The sequence below is a fragment of the Podarcis tiliguerta genome (genome assembly GCF_965153285.1).
Source record: "Podarcis tiliguerta genome assembly, chromosome: 1".
NCBI classification, from domain to species: domain Eukaryota; kingdom Metazoa; phylum Chordata; class Lepidosauria; order Squamata; family Lacertidae; genus Podarcis; species Podarcis tiliguerta.
Window position 1 is genome coordinate 12,765,566 of NC_139534.1, and position 23,660 is coordinate 12,789,225.

General features: G+C 45.0%; 1 protein-coding gene across 2 annotated transcripts; it reads left to right on the plus strand.

Moving 5' to 3' along the window:
* The first annotated feature begins 6,739 nt into the window (after window positions 1-6,739).
* Window positions 6,740-22,718, plus strand: FTCDNL1 (formiminotransferase cyclodeaminase N-terminal like). Of its 2 annotated transcripts, none has more exons than XM_083413082.1 (6): window positions 6,740-7,207; window positions 8,291-8,413; window positions 13,201-13,296; window positions 14,433-14,585; window positions 17,524-17,715; window positions 20,957-22,718. In XM_083413082.1, the coding sequence occupies exons 2-6, from the start codon at window positions 8,299-8,301 to the stop codon at window positions 21,394-21,396; spliced, it is 996 nt and encodes a 331-aa protein (XP_083269208.1). In that variant the 5' UTR covers window positions 6,740-7,207; window positions 8,291-8,298; the 3' UTR covers window positions 21,397-22,718. The 2 variants fall into 2 exon arrangements, with proteins under 2 accessions (XP_083269208.1, XP_083269209.1); XM_083413083.1 differs by having other exon boundaries at window positions 6,740-7,074.
* The last annotated feature ends 942 nt before the right edge of the window (window positions 22,719-23,660 follow it).

The window sequence follows — 23,660 nt, forward strand, 5'->3', positions numbered from 1 at the left end:
CGCCCACGCCTCCGGGGCGGAGCCACGCCGACCGCGCAGGCGCCCGAGAGGGAGCGAAAGGCGCTTTCCTGGGAGGGGAGGGGCGGGGAAAGAGTCGCCCTATCGTGTGATGGGAAGCTTCGGTTCCTCTCCGCTGATTGGGTGTGGGTGGCAGGGAGGGAAGCTCAAAGAAGGGAGCGGCTGCGCGCGCATTTAGTTCTGCGACGGTTTGTTTGTTTTTTTGCAAAAACAGAGAGAGGACTTTATGCAAATAAATACGACGATTTATTTATATATTTCCACCCCAAATTTTTTTTATTAGTTTTCCAAATTTATAACAAACAAATAAAAAGAAAACATCAACAAACATTTATCCTAACTGTAATAATTCCGCTTTTTTATTTTTAATAATATTTATTAAATATTTTATAATTATGAAAAAAAAGACAATAAAGAAAAACAATGCATAGATTCAACAAACAATACGTCTACAATAAAAAAGTACAATACAACATAAAGAAAACAAAAACATTTAAACACACATCCAAATTTCATAACTGTATCTTTCATTTGCTTATTTCCTCAACTTCCTCGCACCTCCCTTTTTTGTATTCTAGTTCAAATTTGCTAATTCAACAAATCCTTTCCCTCTTCTTCAATTTTTGTTCTATAGTTTATCCTAACACAATTTAACTTTAAATTTTCCACTTTAACGCATTAACAATTAATATTCATATAATTCTTAATAACACTTCTGCTAAAACCATATAACTTCATTCCAATATTCTTCTAACATTCATTAATTTTGCAATATTTCTGTAAATATACTTTAAATTTTTTCCAATCTTCCTCCATCGACTCTTCTCACTGGTCTCGGATTCTGCCAGTCATTTCCACCATTTCCATGTAGTCCATCAGTTTCATCTGCCATTCTTCCCGGGTGGGTAATTCCACTTTTGTTAACATTGTTGGGTGACTTCCTTGAGTCCCCCTGGCTGAATTCCCATATAAATCATTGTAGCAGTTTTCCAAAACTATTTTCACATAAAATTTACTTGGTCAATTAACATCTTTCTTTCTTTTCATTTTTTTTAAAGTCCTTGGCCAATCTGATACTCGCAAGTAATTCTATTTATTTTTTTCATTTTTTTTATTGGTTTTCACTATATTATAAACAAACAAACAAACAAACAAACACATAAGACAAACAAACATAAATTATAGCCTTATTGAAAATTACACTTATTAACTTTGTTAAGTGACTTCCCCGCTTCCCCTTAGTTGAATTTCATTGCATATCCTTTTAACGGTTTCCCAAGTCACAATTCTTATAAAATTTAACTTAAACATTAACATCCTTAAATCTTCACTTTATGAAATTAAACATATTAATTCATCACTTAACATAAATAAAATCCTAAGCCAATTAAGTATCTGCAAGCTGTTTTCAGTTAGTTTAACTTAACATATTTAACTAAATAATCATTAAATTTAATCCACTCTTCCTGATACTCCTCCTCCTTCTGGGCATGGACTCTTCTGGTTAGGTTGGCTAGCTCCGAAAAATCCATCATCTTCATCTGCCATTCTTCTATCGTTGGTAATTCTTGGGTTTTCCACTTTTTAGCTAACAAAATAAGAGCATACAAAAATAATTTAACATCTTTCTTGGGCAAGCAAGTAATTCTAGTTAAGTTATCTTAACACATTTAGCTAAATAGTCTTTAAGTTTCTTCCATTCCTCTTGGTACTCCTCCTTCTTCTGGTTGCGGACTCTTCCGGTCAGGTCGGCTAGCTCCCAAAAGTCTATCATCTTCATCTGCCATTCCTCCACTGTTGGTATTTCTTGTAATTTCCAATTTTTGGCCAAGATTTTTTGATTTTTTAAAAACGGGCTCCTTTTTAAGCTGCTCCTTCACTATCTAAGGATGGGGTCACCTTGGGATGGGGCCATGTCCCAGGGCGCAGACCTCAGTGGGGCACAGTTTTATACAAATCCACAATATTATTCAAAATGATGCGTGTGCTAAAACATTTTCTTTTGCAGTTGAGAAAGAGAACCCAAGGTTGTTGCCCAGGCAACAACGCCCTGTTTGTGCGGGTGTCATTGTGCACTGGTCTTTGCGGTCACACTTAAGTCTGTTCTATCACCTTCCAGAGCCAAAAGTAGTACGCATGTCGGTCACATGTCAATTGGATGGACGCAAAATGTATAACTTATTGTTTCAATTTAAAATATATTGAGCAGTTTCACGTTTTGCGCTTTTCATTCCCCCCCACATCTGTTTTTGAAAACCGAAGTTAGCAAGTTGGTGGAACTAGAGGTGCAAGTCATTAGCTTTGCCTAGGGTGCAAAATGGAGGGACGTGGGTGGCGCTGTGGGTTAAACCACAGAGCCTAGGACTTGCCGATCAGAAGGTCGGCGGTTCGTATCCCCGCAACGGGGTGAGCTCCCGTTGCCTGGTCCCTGCTCCTGCCAACCTAGCAGTTCGAAAGCACGTCAAAGTGCAAGCAGATAAATAGGTACCGCTCCGGCGGGAAGGTAAATGGCGTTTCCGTGCACTGCTCTGGTTCGCCAGAAGCAGCTTAGTCATGCTGGTCACGTGACCTGGAAGCTGAACACCGGCTCCCTCGGATAATAAAGCGAGATGAGCGCTGCAACCCTAGAGTCGGCCACGACTGGACCTAATGGTCAGGGGTCCCTTTACCTTTACCTTTAGGGTGAAAATAACCATCATTTCTCATACCTCTGTCTGGCCCTTGGGACATTTCTCCAAGGCCACATCTCTCATCAGTCCTGCTTTGTACCTTCCTAGAATACTTGCGTAGCTGAAATGTGTCCTTGAACTCGGACCACCTTGGCTGTTAGGCCTGGAACACCTGCTCTCTGCCTTGCAGGCCTTTTCCACCTGGCCTGGGATGGCAGTGCCATGACTGACTTCAACTACAAAAGCTGAGGCTGCTGAAGAGGCCACAGAGCATCTTGGCTGTCTCTTAGCGCCAACCCAGGTCATTGAGCCTGAGCTTCCACAGCCGCTTGTTTGCCATGAACCACCATTGACAGGATTGGCAGCAACAACAGCTGATATGACCGCATTTTTAATATCATCATCATCAAACCTTTATTGGCATCACATTCAAACATTCAGAATAAATAGGCCAGTGCGATCTCGTCGCCATTTCAACAGTACTTACCTGGCAGGGGAGATGCCTTGATCATTTTTAATATTCTGTTGGGAGCTGCCCAGAGTGCCTGGGGAAATCCAGCCAGACCAGATGGGCGGGATATCAATAAATTATTATTATTATTAGCTTATGATAATGTTTGATTCTCTTGTTAATTGTGCTGTTTTAAATGTGCATTTTACATCTGACATCCTTCAGTAATATTTTATTTTGAAATGTTCTTTATATATGCTAATGCAACCAGTGAAGACAGTCCCCAGCAAAAGAGATTTTACTTCTCATTACATTTCCTAAAATGTGGTGCAAGCACACTTGCAGTTAGAAATATGTGGCACTTAAACCCATTATCCTTTTTTGTGGAAGATACTGTTTCAACCTCAAAGTTTTCAGGAGTACAAAAAACTTTACAAAAACAAACTGGAGAAAAACAGCCCAGTAAGCATGCTCAGAACACGAAGTATTCATTGGAAAATAAAACATATTGTTGCACATCTTATTTGTTCTGCTGCTTTTCTGTTGCACCTCCACGCATTTGTGTCCTTTGGGATGGCTGTGTTCTGTCAGGGTAAGGATAATGTTTTGTATTGCTGGTGAAAGGTGATTTAATAGCGATCCTTTCCTCATCTAGGTGGCATGAGGTGGGTAGGATCACACTGTTACTTTTTTATGTGAAATATACTTTTGTTATCTAGCTAATATTCTATTGACTTCTAAATATAAAATGAACTCTGATCACCACAAGATGGTGCTGCACATTCTAGCTTGAATAACAAATTTACTATATTCTATATTTTACCATCTGATTATTAGATTTAACCGTAACGTTTTCAGTGATAGTATATATACCAGCAAACTCTTTCTTTTGACATTTGTTAAGAAACTGATTAGGCAGCACAACTGTAAAGTTTTAACATTTGAGTTTTTTACTTGGAGGGTCCCCCCAAACAGCTGCCTCTGTGTGACTCTCACATTTTCTAGTTGTCCTTAAATTATCTCACAAAATTTTGTTTCAATTAATTATTGTTATTGTCGCTCTACTTTTCAGCCCTGAGAGGCACCCAGACCACCTTATAGATTGGTACAAACAATAAAAGTCCTTGCCCACAGGCTAACAATCTAAAAATATAGGAAGAATTTCCTGCAAGAGATGTAGATGGAGCTGAGATCAAAGCATCTACTGGGTGACCTTGGGTTAAGCACTCACAGGGTTGTTGTGAGAACAAAAGGGGGAGCAGAACCATGTCATTTATGCAGGGCCGGATTTAGGTTTGATGAGGCCCTAAGCTACTCATAGCTGTCAATTTACAGATTTGAAAATAAGGGACCAGCAGCCAAAATAAGGGATTTTAGTCAACCAGTTAAAAGGGACCAGATAATTTTGGAGAGCAGCGCTGGTTTTTAGCTGGTTTTAGTTTCCAGAGGTTGCTGCTCAAGACACCAGCCGATGAAACACAGCAATTCAATAACTACAAGTAGCAACCACTTTTTGTGCAAAACGAAGTCCAAGCTACAAAGATGTTGCTGCAGTTCTGTATTTTTTCTCTTGTGCTCCATCTGCAGCTCTCAATTCCATCAGGTGGGGCTGGAGGAAGGGAGGGGAAATAGCACCCAAAGTAAACCCACAGATCAGACCATCTATGCTAGTCTACCACTACAAATCTATGGGAGAAGCGCTTGCGGTCCTTTCCTTGTAGCCCTTGGAACACCTGCCCGTGCCTCCGCCTCCTCCTCTCCCTTCTCTCTCTGATCTGCTTTCTCTATGGTTGCCCTCACTCTCCTCTCAAGGCTCCTCATCAATTCATAGACCACGCCAGGCTGCCCATCTCATTTGGGTCCTTCGGCGGCAGAGCCGCAGTACGGCCTAGCAGGAGCGGGAGCGGCGGTGACGGGCAGAGGGGAGGCCCCAGGCAGAGACGCTCAGTTCGGTGGCCGCGAGGAAGATGGTGGCGGAAGGCCCGGTGCTCCCACCAGTCCCAGTGGGGTGGGGTTCCCGGGGGCTGAGGCTGGTGAGAGGAGGCCGGAGGGGGGCGGGCTGGGCAGCCAAGCAACACAGTTGGAGCCTCCCTCCTCCCTGGAGGGAGGGAGAGGAGCTGCTTCCTTTGAAACCCGGGAAATTTAAGGGACATCATCAATAAGGGACAGCAGCCAGACACGGCGCTGGGATAAGGGACTGTCCCTCCAAATAAGGGACGCTTGACAGCCACGGCTGCTGAACACAATGGGGCCCTTTATATGTCCAGCCGTCCTTTGTCAACAACAAATTGTCGCTGTTTTTTGTGTTGAATATATGCTATATGGTAATTTATGGACCTAATACAGTAGGTATCTAAAGCCATTGGCACGTAACAAAATATGCATTTTATTAAAGTAATTGTTGAATTGAAATACAGTTAAGAAGACGTATATTAACAGTGAAATACAATTAAGAAGTATATTAATAGTGAAATAATTATTAAGCTCTAACTGTATGTAGATTTTATTTTATTTGTTTTTTATCATGTATTTTGGAAATGTACATCCAGGTTTTTTTTTTCCTTTAAATTTTTTGGAGGCCCCAAGAGAGTGGGGCCCTAAGCTATAGCTTGTTTAGCTTATACGTAAATCCGGCACTGCATTTATGCCACGGTGAGCTCCTTGTAGCAAAGTCAAGATGTAAATGTCATAAAATATGGAGTGTTGTAAGAGAGAACTTGCTGCTGCTGTTGCTTGCTCGAAAGTGAAGTAATCTGGACCTCACATTAGCAAGCAAATGTTGCCATTGCTTTGCGATTGACGGCATTCCCTTGAATGGGCATTTTTGTTGTTGTTTAGTCGTGTCCGACTCTTCGTGACCCCATGGACCAGAGCACGCCAGGCACTCCTGTCTTCTACTGCCTCCCGCAATTTGGTCAAACTCATGCTGGTAGCTTCGAGAACACTGTCCAACCATCCCGTCCTCTGTCGTCCTTTTCTCCTTGTACCCTCAATCTTTCCCAACATCAGGGTCTTTTCCAGGGAGTCTTCTCTTCTCATGAGGTGGCCAAAGTATTGGAGCCTCAGCTTCACAATCTGTCCTTCCAGTGAGCACTCAGGGCTGATTTCCTTAAGAATGGATAGATTTGATCTTCTTGCAGTCCATGGGACTCTCAAGAGTCTCCTCCAGCACCATAATTCAAAAGCACCAATTCTTCAGCCATCATCCTTCTTGATGGTCCAGCTCTCACTTCCATACGTCACTACTGGGAAAACCATAGCTTTAACTATACGGGCCTTTGTTGGCAAGGTGATGTCTCTGCTTTTTATGCATGGGCATAGCCAGGATTTATGTTGGGTGTGTGTGTGCAAGACACCCACCAGCTTCTGCCTGGCTCTGTCTAGCAGATTCGGGATTAAATGTTTTTAATTATTTCCTTTTGACCCCAAGGGCTCGGAACAATCTGTCAAAACCTTTCTACTTTTATTTTCTATTTGTTTACTTTATTTTTTGGGGCGGCAGCTGCTCCCCCCCCCCCGCCGCCGCCGCTACACCCTTGCTAAGGTAGGCGATGCTACCTAATCAGTGCCCATCCAATATAAAAAGAAACGAACACAAGATTGCGCGAAAGCAGACTTTGCAAAGGGAGAGGAACAAAGCTGGCATCTCCGAGCTCTTTCCTGTAACCAACCTTTTCTTGCAGAGGAATCTGCAGAGCGATTCAAATCTCAGCGCGAACTGAATCCACGGAGCGATGCAATTCCCGGGAGGAGCGAGGGGAGGTGGAGCGCACGCAACAAATCCCGCACCAACAGCAGCGTGAAAATAGTCACACACCAGTTTCCCGGAAGAGGCTCCCAGCAAAGCACTAACCTTCCAAAACTCACGTGGCGTTTGCAGTCTGGAAGGGACAGTCACAGAAAGAAGGAAAAAGTTCCCGTTGTTGGAAGTCTTAGGTTTGTTTTGCCTCCGCGCTTTACAGATTTTGGCGCAGTTGCTGTCTGGTCGGATGCTGCAATACTAGTATTGGTTAATAGCAAAATACCCTGAACCTGCTCTGCGAGCCGACCAGACTTGTTTCCAAACATTGTAAGTACCGTAGACCACCAGTTAGTCTAGATACGGCTCTGTCTTAATTTTGGCGATTCGTGCGGCAGCCTTTTCCCCCCAGCTTGGGTTTGCTGTATAATTTTACCCGATCATACATGCCGCGATCAAATAAGATAGAAGTAGTGAAACAAAAGTCTCATTGTTTTCTTCCTTATACTGAAATCATTTCGAGCAAAATACGTTTTAAAAGTGAAAACAACGCAGTCAGTGCAATCCTGTACGAGCCTACTCAAAAAGTAAGGCACACATTGTTCAGTGGAGCCTATTCCCTTATATAGGGATTTAGTACAGGGCGCTGAGATAAAAGGGTAATTGGTATCAAAAAAGAGAAAACAATCATTTGATTTCCACGAGAAAGTGCGAATCTGTGTTAAATGGGGGGGGGGGGGATACAGGCTGTCATTTTGATGTCAGTGGTGTTGTGGGTGCTGCAAAAAGCATCCACAAGGAGCACCGACCCCATTTTTAAACAATCGTCTGGAAGCATCTAGATTGCAACCTAAATTTGGCATTTAATCTATAACAATGTGGAGAATTTCACAACACAGCTGCACTTGGTCAAGATGGGCTTGCTAGGCAGAATTGCATGGTGCAGATCGTAATTTATGACAGTGTTACTTACACATGTGCATGTCTGTAAATGTACTCTCCAGAAGGGGCATCCAATTTTAGCTTCCCAGTGCACAGAGAGACTGGGATTTAAAGCCACATAGCAGTGTTTTCCCAACCTTTGGTCTCTGCTGTTTCTGGACTACATTTCCCATCATCCCTGACCACTGGGCTTGCTAGGTAGGGATGATGGGAGTTATAGTCCAAAAACAGCCAGAGACCTACGTGGCGGTGTCATATGCTATGATTTGCATCCACAAGATTTGTGTGAATGTCAGCATGGAAACAAATGCTTTCATGTAGGGATTTTGTCCTGGGCTGAGGGATATCGTGAAGTGACTGGAAGCGGTTTCCTCCTGTTGAGAGAGAAGGAACACTTTGACATCACCATTGGAGAATGCTACTGGTACCTTGCCTGTTCTGTTGGAATTAAGGAGTATCCTTTTATTACAGGGGCGAAAATGACTTCTGGCAGAACTGGCTTGCGTCTGGCTGCTTGTTTGCTAAACATTTCAGAAGGAAGAAGAAAGGACATTGTTGAGAAAGTAGCAAGAGCTGCAGTTTGTGAGGATAATGGTAAGAATAATGTGGATCTACTCCAAATATGGGACATGGGTGGCGCTGTGGGTTAAACCACAGAGCCTAGGACTTGCCGATCAGAAGGTCGGCGGTTCGAATCCCCGCAACGGGGTGAGCTCCCATTGCTCGGTCCCTGCTCCTGCCAACCTAGCAGTTCAAAAGCACATCAAAGTGCAAGTAGATAAATAGGTACCGCTCCAGCGGGAAGGTAAACGGCGTTTACGTGCGCAGCTCTGGTTGGCAGAAGCGGCTTAGTCATGCTGGCCGCATGATCTGGAAGCTGTCTGCGGACAAACGCCGGCTCCTTTGGCCAATAAAGCGAGGATCTAATATGCACTTTCTTTATAATTTCTCGTTTTAGAATATCTCAAGCATATTTTTTATTTTTTCTCTTTAGCATATCTCAAACATGAAAATGCTTTTAAACCCTCAGGTTGCATATTAATGTCATCATCCTGCACTTAAAGGGTAAAGGTAAAGGGACCCCTGACCATTAGGTCCAGTCGTGGCCGACTCTGGGGTTGCGGCGCTCATCTCGCTTTTTTGGCCGAGGGAGCCGGCGTACAGCTTCCGGGTCATGTGGCCAGCATTACTAAGCCACTTCTGGCGAACTAGAGCACTGCACGGAAACACCGTTTACCTTCCCGCCGGAGTGGTACCTATTTATCTACTTGCACTCTGACGTGCTTTCGAACTGCTAGGTAGGCAGGAGCAGGGACTGAGCAACGGGAGCTCACCCCGTCGTGGGGATTTGAACTGCTGACCTTCTGATTGGCAAGCCCTAGGCTCTGTGGTTTAACCCACAGCGCCACCCACGTCCCTTCCCTTTATCTTTACCTTACTCCAAATATACCTGGTCTAGCCAAAATTAAAACATCTGCAACCCAGTTCTAGGCACGTTTGCTTAGAATTCCACTGAACTCCTCTTTGGAACTTAAGCATGTGTGGAATAAGTTTGTCCAGTTGGTTGAGACAAGGGATAAGGCCTTTCCTATAGTGGTGTGGAGGAGCCCTGTGGAATGCACTTGGCTAGCCCACCCTCGGTATTGCCTGTGGAAGGAGCCCTATCCATCTTCATGCACATAGGCCTCTGTCTGATGCGCAACCAGTGTTTGTTTGAAGGGGACCAATGCCAGTGCAAAGAGTGCACATAGGTGTCAGGCGGCAGTAGGCAGCTCCCATGGCTGGTTGCCAGGAACGTACAAGACAAGGAAAAGTTCTTACCATCTGCTTTTTATTCAGTATTTAGAGTTTGGATTTGGATTTGATATCCCGCTTTATCACTACCCTAAGGAGTCTCAAAGCGGCTAACAATCTCCTTTCCCTTCCTCCCCCATAACAAACACTCTGTGAGGTGAGGGAGGCTGAGAGACTTCAAAGAAGTGTGACTAGCCCAAGGTCACCCAGCAGTTGCATGTGGAATCGAACCTGGTTCACCAGATTACGAGTCTACTGCTCTTAACCACTACACCACACTGGCTTTATTTACAGAGAGAGGCTTGGAACACAGCCTCTTGGGATAATGGCATTGTCTCAAGTGACTCTCCACACTTCTTTTCTCCCACTTCCTCATTCGTCATTGTCACCTCCCCTACAGGTGGTGCTGAGGGCCCTCTGAGCCCTTTGCTCTCCTACTTTCAAGGCTTGCCGGATTCTGGGATAGGGGTGGTGTCTGGAATGCTTTCCAAAGACACTGTGTCCGTCAGTTGTTGCCCCTCTGATGCTTTCTCTTCTTCCTCCTCCTCTTCCTCTCCCATTATTTCCCAGCTTTCCCCCTCACCTGCCTCTGAGCTGTGACCTCCCTCAAACCCCTGTTATAATTCTGAACTGTCTCCTTCTTCTCTGGAAGGGTCAGGCTGGGGAGGCAGTCTCCGCCATTCCTCCTCTGCCCAGTCCCTGACAATAGGACAGCCTGCCCTGGGATGCAAATCCTGATGGTGGAGGGAGCCTTATGTGAGCAGGATCCCCTTTAGTCTGATGCTGACTGGATGTGACCTGTTCTTTCATGGGTGCCCCTCCATGCAGTCATACCTGAATGCCAAAAGTACTTAGGATAGATCCAAAACTGTGTATTGACAGAAAAGGGCAGACGTCAGTTAGATGGAGTGAAGAAGAAGAAGAAGAATAATAATAATAATAATAATAATAATAATAATAATAATAATTTATATCATGCCCTCCCCAGCCGAAGCCGGGCTTAGAGCAGTTAACAACAGCAAAATAATACAGCATTCTAAAATCAATTCATTATAAAATCAGTTCAAATCAAATTAATGGCAACCATTGGGTTAGAGTTCTGTGAGGATTACTAAAGGAGGGGGTCAGGCTGTGCCTTGGCCAAAGGCCTGGTCTTGCAGGCCCTGCGGAAAGATGTCAAGTCCCACAGGGCCCTAGTCTCTTGTGACAGAGCGTTGCACCCGATCGGGGCCACAGCCGAAAAAGCCCTGGCTCTGGTTGAGGGCAGCCTAACTTCCCTGTGGCCCGGGACCTCCAAGATGTTTTTGTTTGAAGACCATAAGGTCCTCCATGGGACATACCAGGAGAGGCGGTCCCGTAGGTACGAGGGTCCTGGGCTGTATAGGGCTTTAAAGGTTAAAACCAGCATCTTAAACCTGATCCTGTACTCCACCGGGAGCCAGTGCAGCTGGTATAGCACCGGATGAATGTGATCTCGCAGCGAAGACCCCGTAAGGAGTCTCGCTGCGTCATTCTGCACCCGTTGAGTTTCTGGGTCAGTCTCAAGAGCAGCCCCACGTAGAGTGAGTTACAATAATCCAGTCCGGAGGTGACCGTCATGTGGATCACAGTGGCTAGGTCAGGGCAAGAGAGGTAAGGAGCCAACTGCTTAGCTTGGCGGAGATGAAAAAATGCTGCCTTTGTTATAGCTGCAATCTGCGCCTACATGGAAAGGGAGGTGTCGAAGATTACACCCAAACTCTTAACAGATGGTGCTGGCACTAATTGCGCCACTAATGGGGGGGGGGAGTTGCCCCCCCCAATAAGTTGGTCATGTCAAAGCCTCTTTCTCCATTGTACCAGAAGCACAGCTTAGCTGCTTGGAGCATGGTACTGATAATGCCAAGGTTGCAGGTTCGATCCCTGTATGGGACAACTACACATTTCTGCATTGCAGGGGGGTGGGCTAGATGAGCCTCAGGGTCCCTTTCAACTCTACAATTCTATGATTATGATCAAGGCAAGTGTGATTATTGTTTATTTATTTATTTATTATTTTCCATTGAAGGGTTGTTTAACTGGGGGAGATCAATCAAAATAATTTTTAAAACCTTCCTTATACCATGTCCGACTTATCTGCCCATTTCGTCCAGCATTATCTGTTCTGGCTATCAGTGGCTCCCTAGGTTCTCAGTCTTTCCCATTACCTGCTACTTCAGGGTTGTTGATTCGGTAAGAAAATTGCACTCTGCACATTCTCAGAGGCACTTGACTGTACATATTCCAATGTTAGCCACGGTCCTGGAAACGGATGGTGTATCTAAGCCCCATGGCACAAATGAAGCTTTGATGAGAAAACATTAGTTGAGCTTCAAGCTTGAGCTTTCTGTTCTCACCCACCCAACCAAACATGACGTTGATGTTCGTGAAGCTCTGAAGCCGTATGTTGGGTGTGTGTGTGTGTGAAGTATGTATAGAAAGTCCTGCCTCGGGGAAGGAGCTGAGACTAAACGACACTCTTGAGTCCCTTCCAGCCCTCTGGTTTTTATGATAGCTATGGTTTGGTCAGCCAGTCATTTCTGAAATCCTACCAAATGGCAGCCTTTGTGAAGTTTTTGGATATAGTTTGCATGAGCTGTGGTTGCACAAAAGAAACCCATTGATCTGTTAATCACTGACTAACACATTCTAAAACTTCGGGGTGGCGTTTTTGTTTGTGTACTTGTAAGAGTTTTTTCTCCTGGCATCTCTTTCAGGCTAAGTCTGAAGTTCATTGTGTGAACAAACTTAGGGCTAACAGATGCAGAAGAGGACCAGCCCTCACCCGTTAATGAAGTTGCCAAGAATTGGGAATTTCAGCCAGGATGGTTTTCATAGTGACAAGCCCTGGATTGTGTTGCCCATCTGTACTCTCTCAGACAGGGGTGGGGAACCTGTTGCCCCCAACATGTTGCTAGATGAAATATACTCAAGAGTGGATTTCATGCTCATTATTCAGCTCCTAGTGGTGAGGAGGAATGAATGTTTTCCCAAAGTATCTGCATTATATACATTATTTACACAATGGGCTACACGTGATTGGCTAATTCCAGAATTCTCCTGTAGGCCAATCAGGTTGTGGATTCATTTCCATTTGGAGCTGGATTGGGTGGCTCCTGCAGACCAATCATACTGCTGCATTGTTCTAGGACCAATCAGACTGCTGCATTTTGGATCCTATTGTTCTAGGACCAATCAGACTGCTGCCTTTTGGATCCTATTGTTCTAGGACCAATCAGACTGCTGCATTTTGGATCCTGTTCAACTCAGTACATAACACTAGACTATAATTCCCATCATCTCTGGCCACTGGCCATACTGACTGTAGCTGATGGGAGCAATATCTTTAAGGCCACAGATTGCATTGAGCCAAACTGTTCAATATTTTTCTAATCTATCATGCTTGCACCGATGTATGCTCCATTTAGCTTGACAGAACTTATTTTGCAATCAGTGGTTTTAGGATCAGAATGTACCTCTTCAAAACATAGCATGTGCTTAAGCTAAATTGGAAGCCTTTATTTGTTGATTGAACCACAATAAATGTTCCATTTTTTCCCTCCCCATAGGCCAGGAGCATCTCCCAGCAACTGTGCTTAATATATTTTCTGACTATGACTATAACAGGTCCGTCATAACTATTGCAGCTCCAGTTGACAGACTGGGTAAGTTTTAAAAATATGTATTAAAATATCCCAGCTCACATTATTATTATTATTATTGGCTTCTGAATGTTGTGTTTTTGAATGCAAAGTTTGCAGTTGTATACATGTTTACCTGAGAGCAAAACAGTACATTTTAAAACGCATTGCTTCTCTCAAAAAACATGCTCTGGTGTTTAGCTTCCTTGATAAATGAGGACTTTAAAAAAATCCTCGGCTGAAAAATTATATAAACAACAAGTACCAACACAAAGGCACATATTTCCAAAAAAGGGTGACATTTTAATCCCCTTGGTGGATGGTTGCATGAAAATCACATACACAGAAAATTATGCTGTGACTGATCGTTTGTGACAAGAAGCTCTTGTCTGGAAGCCCTCTTAACAGTTTTTGAAAATAAATAACATTCAGCTAGATTTGAGAGGGATGTGTTGTGCAGATTTTTCCTTCAACACTGGTTTACAAGAGCCAGTTCTCCAATTAACATCACACTCCTAACCATGTCTACTCAGAATTAAATTCTATTGAATTCAATGGGAACGTATTCTCAGGTAATTTGTGTTTGGACTGCAGCAAAGCTTACTTTTGAATTCAGGCTTCTGTGATGGAGGAGGAGCAGAATAAAATATTCTTTCTTACCTTTTCTGCTAAGGACGTTCTGTAGGGATGTTTACAAAGTGAATCAAAAGCAGTCTTGTCAGACAAAGTTAGCAGGAGGATGTCAGGTGGCCATAATTAACATGGTTGTGTTCAGCACTTCACACAAAAAATACACCCTTGTAGATTGTGATTCAATAGCAAACCCTCCAAGATACCAAGTGGGCTATTTTGTTAGTATATTTTTAAAGTGTGTTTGTTGCATATAATAAGAACCCTTCTTCAAGGTGGGTAGATTTGTAATAGTCATAAAAGCTTCACATTTCTCCCAAAATTAGTGCTTTGTGTAAATGAGAAAGAGGGGTTACCTAGAAACAGTCGCAAGGGGCTGCGGGGAGTTTGTCTATGCTCTTTCTTTGTGTGTGAATGTTTTTAATTAAAACACATTTGGGGCAAGAGTGGCTAAGATTTAGTTTTCCTTTTCAGATTTATTTAAAAATGGGTTTGATAATGTTTCTTTCGCCCTATTTGTGTTTTGTTAGGCAGGTCTGTCGTTGCTGCCTGTGTGGAGGCTTTTGCTTCAATAGATATGGCGGAACATTCTGGAATCCACCCTTGCCTTGGCGCAGTAGACCTGGTGCCCATTTACCCTTTGTCGGGTGTCGATGTGGAAGAGTGCGGAACAGTGGCTCGAAGTAAGCAGAACCTGAACATCCTGCACAGGCCGGGGTAGTCAATGTCGCGACCTCAGTATATGTGGTTGGTTGGACTCCAATTCCCATCTTCCCCAGCCAGCATGGCCTTTGGTCAGGGATGATGAGAGTTGTAGTCTAGCAACAACTGGAGGGCCCCATCTTGGCTGTACAAGATCTGACCCAAGGATTCTTAATGTAGTCACTGGGATGTTGGATTGTTCCTCTGTCAAAGCAGAGGCATCTCTCTAAATTACCTGGGGTAATTGTGCCCCTGAAGGACCAGGTGCACAGCCTGGGAGTCATTTTGGATTCACAGCTATCCATGGAGGCGCAGGTTAATTCTGTGTCCAGGGCAGCTGTCTACCAGCTCCATCTGGTACGCAGGCTGAGACCCTATCTGCCCGCGGACTGCCTCACCAGAGTGGTGCATGCTCTAGTTATCTCCCGCTTGGACTACTGCAATGCGCTCTATGTGGGGCTACCTTTGAAGGTGACCCAGAAACTGCAATTAATCCAGAATGCGGTAGCTACACTGGTGACTGGGAGTGGCCGCCAGGACCACATAACACCAATCCTGAGAGATCTGCATTGGCTCCCAGTACGTTTCCGAGCACAAGTCAAAGTGTTGGTGCTGACCTTTAAAGCCCTAAACGGCCTCGATCCTGTATACTGAAGGAGCATCTCCACCCCTATCGTTCAGCCCCCACTGAGGTCCAGCTCTGAGGGCCTTCTGGCGGTTCCCTCATTGCGAGAAGTGAGGTTACAGGGAACCAGACAGAGGGCCTTCTTGGTAGTGGCGCCCGCCCTGTGGAACGCCCTCCCTTCAGATGTCAAGATAATAAGCAACTGTCTTCTCTTTAAAAGACATCGGAAGGCAGCTCTGTTTAGGGAAGTTTTTAATATTTAATGCTGTATTGTTTTTAACACTTGATTGGAAGCCGCCCAGAGTGGCTGGGGAAACTCAGCCAGATGGGTGGGGTATAAATTATTATTATTATTATTATTATTATTATTATTATTATTATTATTAGGGGTAGGGCGAGGTGGCACTCTGCAAATGTTCTTGGGATTCAAACTCCCGCCAACTCCAGCCAGCATGACCCTTTGTCAGTGGTGATGGGAACTGAAGTCTAATAACAAGTGGAGGGGACGGTGTTGGCTAACCCCATTCTAAACCATTTAGTGCAGTTGTTTATTGTATACTCCAAAGCCTGGTTGTACAATTTACAACTGGAATGACAGCACAGCATTTTAGATAACCAATTGCCACCTTGCTCACATATTCACACTTTCTCAGATCTGTTGCCTGCATGTGTGTTTGTTTAACACATTAAAATCCCACCCTTCACAAGAAACACCAGGGAGGTTCACAGCAGTACAAATATATGTATATATATGTTAAAAACAATGTGCTAAAATACAGCCATCACAGTAAAAGCAGCCAATTCTACCTTAAAGCTCTGCATTAATAACTAGCATATGCCTGGGTACATTAGAAATGTTCTTAGCGCGCATCAAATCATGTAACAAAGACAGCACTTGCCTTATTTTTGAAGGGAGATGAGGGTGCCCACATACTGGGTAAAAAGGTAAAGGGACCCCTGACCATTAGGTCGTGTTGTGACCGACTCTGGGGTTGCGGCGCTCATCTCGCTTTATTGGCCGAGGGAGCTGGCGTACAGCTTCCGGGTCATGTGGCCAGCATGACTAAGCTGCTTCTAGCGAACCAGAGCAGCGCATGGAAACGCCGTTTAGCTTCCCGCCAGAGCGGTACCTATTCATCTACTTGCACTTTGACGTGCTTTCGAACTGCTAGGTTGGCAGGAGCAGGGACTGAGCAACAGGAGCTATCCCCGTCGTGGGGATTCGAACTGCCGACCTTCTGATCGGCAAGTCCTAGGCTCTGTGGTTTAACCCACAGCGCCACCCGCGTCCCTCACATACTGGGTGCCATAATGGAAAAGGCTTTTCCTCTGGGTGTTTGTTTGTTTTCTATACCGCCCTTCATCTAAGGATCACAGGGAGGTTTACGAAAGAGCAACACAAAATTGCATACCATGATAACAAACAAAAACAGTAACCCCATACACACAGTTTAAAAGGCCATTGATCGTTTCGTTAGCTAAAGTCCTGGAAGAAGAGGAATGTTTTTGCCTGGCGTCTAAGGATACGTAACAAAGGCACCCGGCGAGCCTCTTCTTTTGCAAGATAGATCTCAGCAGGCCACCATCTTCTTTCAGGTACCCAGGTCTCAGGTTGTTTAGGGTTTCTTAGGTTGATACGAGAACCTTGAACTTGGCTTGGTGGCAAATTTGTTGCCCCTGCAGTTCTTTCAAAAGTGGCATTATATGTATAGAGTAGGCAGCCCCAGTCTACAGCCTAGCTGCTCTCTTAGTCTTTCTTGTTGTGTTTCTTCTGGCTCAGGGTCACCAGGATGGTGCCCATATGCCTGACACTGCCTCCCCTGGTGCCCGAGAAAAATGCCAGTAATGATTCCCTCCAAAACCCACAATGCGCAATAGACCCTTTGCTTTTCCTGCTCAGTTTTTGTTGGCACTGGCAAGGGCTTCTACTACATTGAACACGCCTCTTCAAACCTGCCCACTTTTCGTTGGAGGCCAGAATTGGACAATCATCACGGCCTCTTCCATTCTGAACAGAGGAGAGGTGCTTCCCTGCCCCTGTCCGCTAGTGTGGGGCATGCCCAGACCTGTTTGTCCTGTCTCTTTTTTCTGTTTTTTTTTAAGATGTAGCTTCCATTTTGTGCTACACCACATCCCCTTGACCGCCATTTTGTGTTCCGTCATGTTCCCACGGCGGCCATTTTGTGATTGCACCCACTTCACTCCTTCAAAATTCCAGAGTACTCACTGGCCCCCAAAGGCTGCCACCCCTGTTTTAGCTGTTGTACTTCCCTTCTGTTCCTCTTTTCCCTCAGATATAGCAGAGACCTTAGTCTGCCGTGTTCCTGGATGCAGCATATTTCCTTTTGGCCAAGCTCATCTCCCAGAGAAGCAAAGTCTGGTTCAAAGAAGGAAACAGCTGGGATGGTTTAACAGTAGAGCTTTCAACGCAGCCACTGTTATTCCTGATGTAGGGCTGCCGCCTACCTTAAGTCACGGTTTAACAGGTATGAAATGATGGCAATGTTCATTGTTGCTGTTTTTGTCATGTGTACAAGGCAATCAATGTCTCTAGGACTTCACAGAGGAATATAGCCCACTCCCCAGTGGTCTGTGCCCCAAGGAGCTTACATATAAATATTGAGAATGGGAGAGAATGCAGATAAGAGACAAGTGAGCGTCATAGCTGTCAACTGTCCCTTATTTGGCGGGAAAGTCCCTTATCCCAGTGCCGTGTCCCGCTGCTGTCCCTTATTGATGCTGTCCCTTAAATTTCCCGGGTTTCAAAGGAAGCAGCTCCTCTCCCTCCCTCCATGCTGGCCAGGGAGGAGGGAGGCTCCAACTGGGTTGCTTGGCTGCGTTGCTCACCCAATAAGGAGTCTAAGTCTAAGACTGGGGGGGTGGAGCTTGCATGCCTTGTGCCGATCAAATCGGCTGTGTTGCTTGGGGACTCGCCTTTGCTCAGTGCTTCCCAGTGGAGAGGTGATGGTGGTTTTCCTTGCTGCATCCCCTTTGCCGGGTTGCTGCGCTGTGGGAACCACTGCTTGAGGCTTTGTTTGGCTGCTGGCTGGGCTTTCTGCCTTTGCCTCAGAGGGGCTCAGAAGTTGAACATACCTGTGCTCCGAAAATCCCTTATTTTGGCTGCTGATCCCTTATTTTCGAGGCTGCTGGTCCCTTATTTTCAAATCTGTAAGTTGACAGCTATGGTGAGTGTACCAAAAATTGAGAGAGGGAAGATAGGAAGACTAATAAGGGATTAAAGTTGCATAGGCTTGCTGCCCAGTCTTTGCTTACTTGGGGCTTTACAGAGTTCATTAGAACTTATTTCCAAGCCAATTGCACTTGTAGGACTGAAGGCTTAGGCTTTTGAGATGGGGATGGGGAATAAAGTACCATTCAAAAGGACTGGGGAGAGGACGACTTGTGGGGGTATTGAGGAAGAGAGAGCACCAAGAAGCAACAGGAAATGCATAGAGGTATTTAAGAGCAGAAGACCTTGAGGCACCTGGCAGCTTTTTGCTCTTAATTTGATGTAGGCTGTAATAATAAATAATAATTAATTTTTTTAAAATTTATATCCCGCCCTCCCCAGCCGAAGCTGGGCTCAGAGTGGCTAACAACAGTAAAATAATACAGCATTCTAAAATCAATTCATTATAAAATCAGTTCAGATCAAATTAATGGCAACCATTAATGGTCGCAAATCAATCAATCTATTCCAGTGTAAGCAATATTTTGTGTTGAATCCCTTCAGGTAACTCCAGAACCTTCTTGAAGTCTACAAAGGTTTTGACTTTCCCACGCAGGCAATTTTTTGAAAAGGAAACCAATAAATGATTGTCTCTTAAAACAGGGGTGGAGGAACTGTGACCCCTAGAGATGTTGTTGGAATCCATCTCCCATAATCAATAACCATGGGCTGTCTTCACTGGGAACTGATGGGAACTGGAATCCAACAGCATTTGCAGGGCCACGGTTTCCCCATTCTTGTCTTATAAGATGCATTTTGAGTGTTGTGTATCTTAAGTCCCTGTGTAAAGATGTGAGACCTGGAAGAGCAACAACTACAAAAATCCCAGAATTCCTGGAGTGGCTAAAGAACTCCCTTTTGGGCTCCGCTGCGTTGCCAGTAGGCAAATTGTCCATTTAAATAATTTGCACAACATTAATTGTCAGCAATAATAGGGGGTTAAATCACCTGACTTCTGAGTTTCCATGTGAGTTTACAATTGGTCATCATGTGGTCAACAGCAGTCCGTTGCAGCCATTCTTGAGCATGTACTATCAAGCATTTGTGTACCATTGATTTCTCTTTTCTTTTCTTTTCAAGCCCTACAATATCAATGGGGCTTGTTTCTTATCCTGGATTGTGCCCAGTAAACTATTTCAAATGTTTTGAAAGGAGGACGGATGAGGCATTGCTACAATCCATTGAAGAGAATTGGTTAAATATTTAATATAGAATGGGGAGGGGAGGTAGATATCAAGAGAATAACAGTAATTATTCTCCTATTGACCCACTTAGAATTAACCTACTTAAAAAATGCTCTGCATAAAACAAAGCTCCTTATGTACTTTGATTGAATAATCCAATTTTTTTTTAAAATCCTGTTTCTTCAGACGTCATTCTGCCGCAAGAATCCTTAAACCAGTTATTATTGCCAGTGCTGTCACACTCATACTGCATTTGCGTTTGTGAGAAAGGAACACACACCAGATGTTAATTAGTGCATTTGTTTTTATTTTCCCTCTACCTCAACAATTTGGCCTTGAGGGTTTGTGTTCTTTTTTTTGTTTTTGTTTGCTGTAAAGATCTTTGTTTCTATCCAGGCTCTGTCTCATAAACTACAAAGACAATGAGTCAGAACTCCAAGGAGGAAAGGAAAAGAAAAGACCTCGGAGAAATATTAAACTTTCACACTCTTTTTTTCATCATGAACAATTTGCAATGATGATTTATCCCAGGTGGAGTTTCTCCCCTTCCTTCTTTCACGTTGCTTACAAAGAAGCAGATATAAAACTGCTTTTCACTGGGGAATAGGTCTTGAGTGCAGTACCTTTGATTTATTTACTAGATTCACCACTGGCTGACTTCTGTTTGCACCGAGGTAGTTCAGTACTCAGTGTGAGAAACAGACTTTGCTCTGCAACTTCCCTTCTCCTTACAGAGCATTTATGTAAAAGCTTGGGAAATATGGGCCTGTGGGGGGCATCATATTCACTCCTCCAGACCTTTATTTGCAGTCCTGGGAAGTTTCTCTAGGCCATAAAACTCACCAGGCCTGCTATGGACTCTTCTTGGGTTTGCTGGATCCAACTACAGTCGTACCTTGGTTGCCAAACGCCTTGGAACTTGTACGTTTCGGCTCCCGGAAACCAGAAGGACTGTTCCGGTTTTCAAATGATTTTCAGAAGCCAGACATCCGGCGTGGCTTCTGCGGCTTCCAATTGGCTACAGGATGCTCCTGCAGCCAATCAGAAGCCGTGACTTGGTTTTTGAGCGGTTCTGGGAGTTGAATGGACTCCCGGAACGCATTCTGTTCGAGAACCAAGGTACAACTGTACTACTCAATCTCTTGATAAAGAATACTGAATATTGCCTGGTGTATAAGTGAAGGATTAGCCAAAGTCCTTTTCCGAGGCTTAGAAACTACTCGACCGTATCTGAAGAGTAGATGCAGAAGCCAAACCAACCTAACAACCATTAATTTTGACTCACACCGGTGGCTCATTTTTTTATCATTTCAGGGGTTGGGGCCAGCCCTTACGTGATGAATTGCAACGTGACTGTCGACACGCAAGACTTGGCTACGGCCAAGGCGATCGCAGGCTCCGTCCGGGGCAGTAGCGCCGGAGGCCTGAAGGGCGTGCAGTCGATGGCTTTCCCACACAACGGGCAAATCGAAATAGCGTGCAACGTGGAAAGCTTTGACGACCATGACGCCAGGTGGGCCGCGGGCGACAAATCGGGATATGTTTCCTACAGCATTCTCGGGAGAACGTATCACTACGTGTCGCCTTGGCTGATCGAAGCTTCCATTAAGAAGTCAGCCAGAGACCGCGGAGTCAGAACTGTTGGGACCGCGCTGGTTGGGTTCACGCCAGAGGAATGCGCGCGATGCGCTGCCTACGCATTGACAAGCGGTGTCCATGAATTCTGGAGGATGCGGGGCGGCGTTTTCATGTGATAACCTTGCTGTTTGCTGGCTTTAAATCGGGAAGAACCTCAGATCTTGGTGTCATACCCTCTCCCCAGACCCTCTTGTCCCACTCCGTGATCCTCAAATATTTTTGCCTGACTGGAACACATCATTGACCTCTGCCTCTGCCTCTGGCTTGCCTGTAGGGAGGAAGGAACGGGTTGTGTCAGATTGTGTGTGAATTAGCCTACTGTACAAAGGTAAAAAATTACACTAATTGCTGTGCCCAGTTTTACCTTTGGCCACCACTGGTATGAAATTCCCAGAAACCTGCTGTCAGGCTGAAAAACCGTTCCTGATCACTGTTTAAAATTCTACTCCTTGCTAATTCCAAGGCAACCTTTGGGGGCCAGAAGACTAATGTATCCTGGCAAGGTAGAAATAAATTGAAATACTTGATTGTCACTTGTACAACTTGTATACAGTGAGATTACACGAGCACCCCCCACTCAGCTCTCTTAGTCTTAATTCCCCTCGTTTACTGACGCACACCCAGCAAACCTGAAAGTCAGTTGCCCTGTTGTTATCTTTTCATTCACCAACCTAACAGCCCATGGATAGAAGCTGTTCTTTACCCTGTTGGTGTGACTAATCATGCTTCTATATCTTCTGCCCGAAGGTGGAAGATCAAGAAAGTGCCGGCCAGGGTGTGAATCATCCCTGAGAATTTTCCTCACTCTCCTGAGCCAATGTTCTTCCGCTATTTCATCCAGCGGATTCACGGGACAGCCCATAATATCTTGTGCTGTATTCACCCCCCTCTGTAGGCACTTCCTATCAGTTGATGTCTAACCAGCGCACCACACCGTGATGCAGTATGAAAGGGCACTTTATATGTGGATTTATGTAGAGTGTATCCAACTAACACTTTGCTCAGAATTAGGACATCCTGGATTAGGCCAGAATTTCATCCTTTTTTCACAGTGGCCAACCAGATGCCTATGGGAAGTCTGTAAGCAGGACTTGAATGCAACAGTCCTCATTTGTGATTTTCAGCGACTTGTGTTCCAAGGCGTATGACCTCTGAGAGTGTTACCTACTGAGCTTGGATCCTAGAACAATAGGCAGGTTGGATCCTAGAAGGCAACAACCTGATTGGTCTGCAGGAGCAGCCCAATCAGGCTCCAGGAGGAAGTGAATCAGCAACCTGATTGGCCTGCAGGAACAGTCCAATCAGGCTTCAGGAGGGGAGTTGAATCAGCCAATCACATGGGACCCATTGTGTAAATAATGTATATATATCCAGAGGTTTTTGGGGAAAGCACTCATTCACTGTTTGCCACGAGCTGAAATAAAGAGCATGAAATCAACACTCAACTACGAGTGTATTTCAGAGACGCTAGGAAAAGCAGAAAAACAATTAAGTATGTGCTTTGGAAAGTTGCCCCAAAACCTAGCTAGTGGTTCCAGCACTTGTTCTTGATTCTCCAGGAGCAACGGGTGGCAAAGGGATGGACTCCAGAGAGTCTTGGCTGGAAGCTCAGTGGGCCAGGTGGGGAGGCTTCACAGACTGGAACTGGCCATAGGGCGGCAGTTCCCTCACCCCTGTCCTAGAGCCTCGCTCCTCTCTTTCTTCTTGTGCCTCATCCGTTCCAAAGAGGCTACATGGCAGCAGCAAATATGGTAGCCAACTTGATGCCCTCCACATTTCATTGTACCACAGCTCCCATCATCCCTGACCACATGAGCTGGAGCTGATGCAATCTGGACTCCCGACGACAACTGGAGCACCAAAGTATCTCCCTGGAGGTTAATCTTGGTTTATCACGTCCCCCTTGGGAGGCTGTTGCGTTGACAGCGATAAAACCCAAGAGCAAGCAAGAATCCCTGGTATAATTATTGGGGGAAATGGCTTGCCCTTCCATGATGCCTCTCTAGGGTGTGTCCCTTTAGAGCAATGTTGTTGTTTAGTCGTGTCCGATTCTTTGTGACCCCCATGGACCAGAGCACGCCAGGCACTCCTGTCTTCCACTGCCTCCCGCAGTTTGATCAAACCCATGCTGGTAGCTTCGAGAACACTGTCTAACCATCTCGTCCTCTGTCGTCCCCTTCTCCTTGTGCCCTCCATCTTTCCCAACATCAGGGTCTTTTCCAGGGAGTCTTCTCTTCTCATGAGGTGGCCAAAGTACTGGAGCCTCAGCTTCACGATCTGTCCTTCCAGTGAGCACTCAGGGCTGATTTCCTTCAGAATGGATAGGTTTGATCTTCTTGCAGTCCATGGGACTCTCAAGAGTCTCCTCCAGCACCAGAAT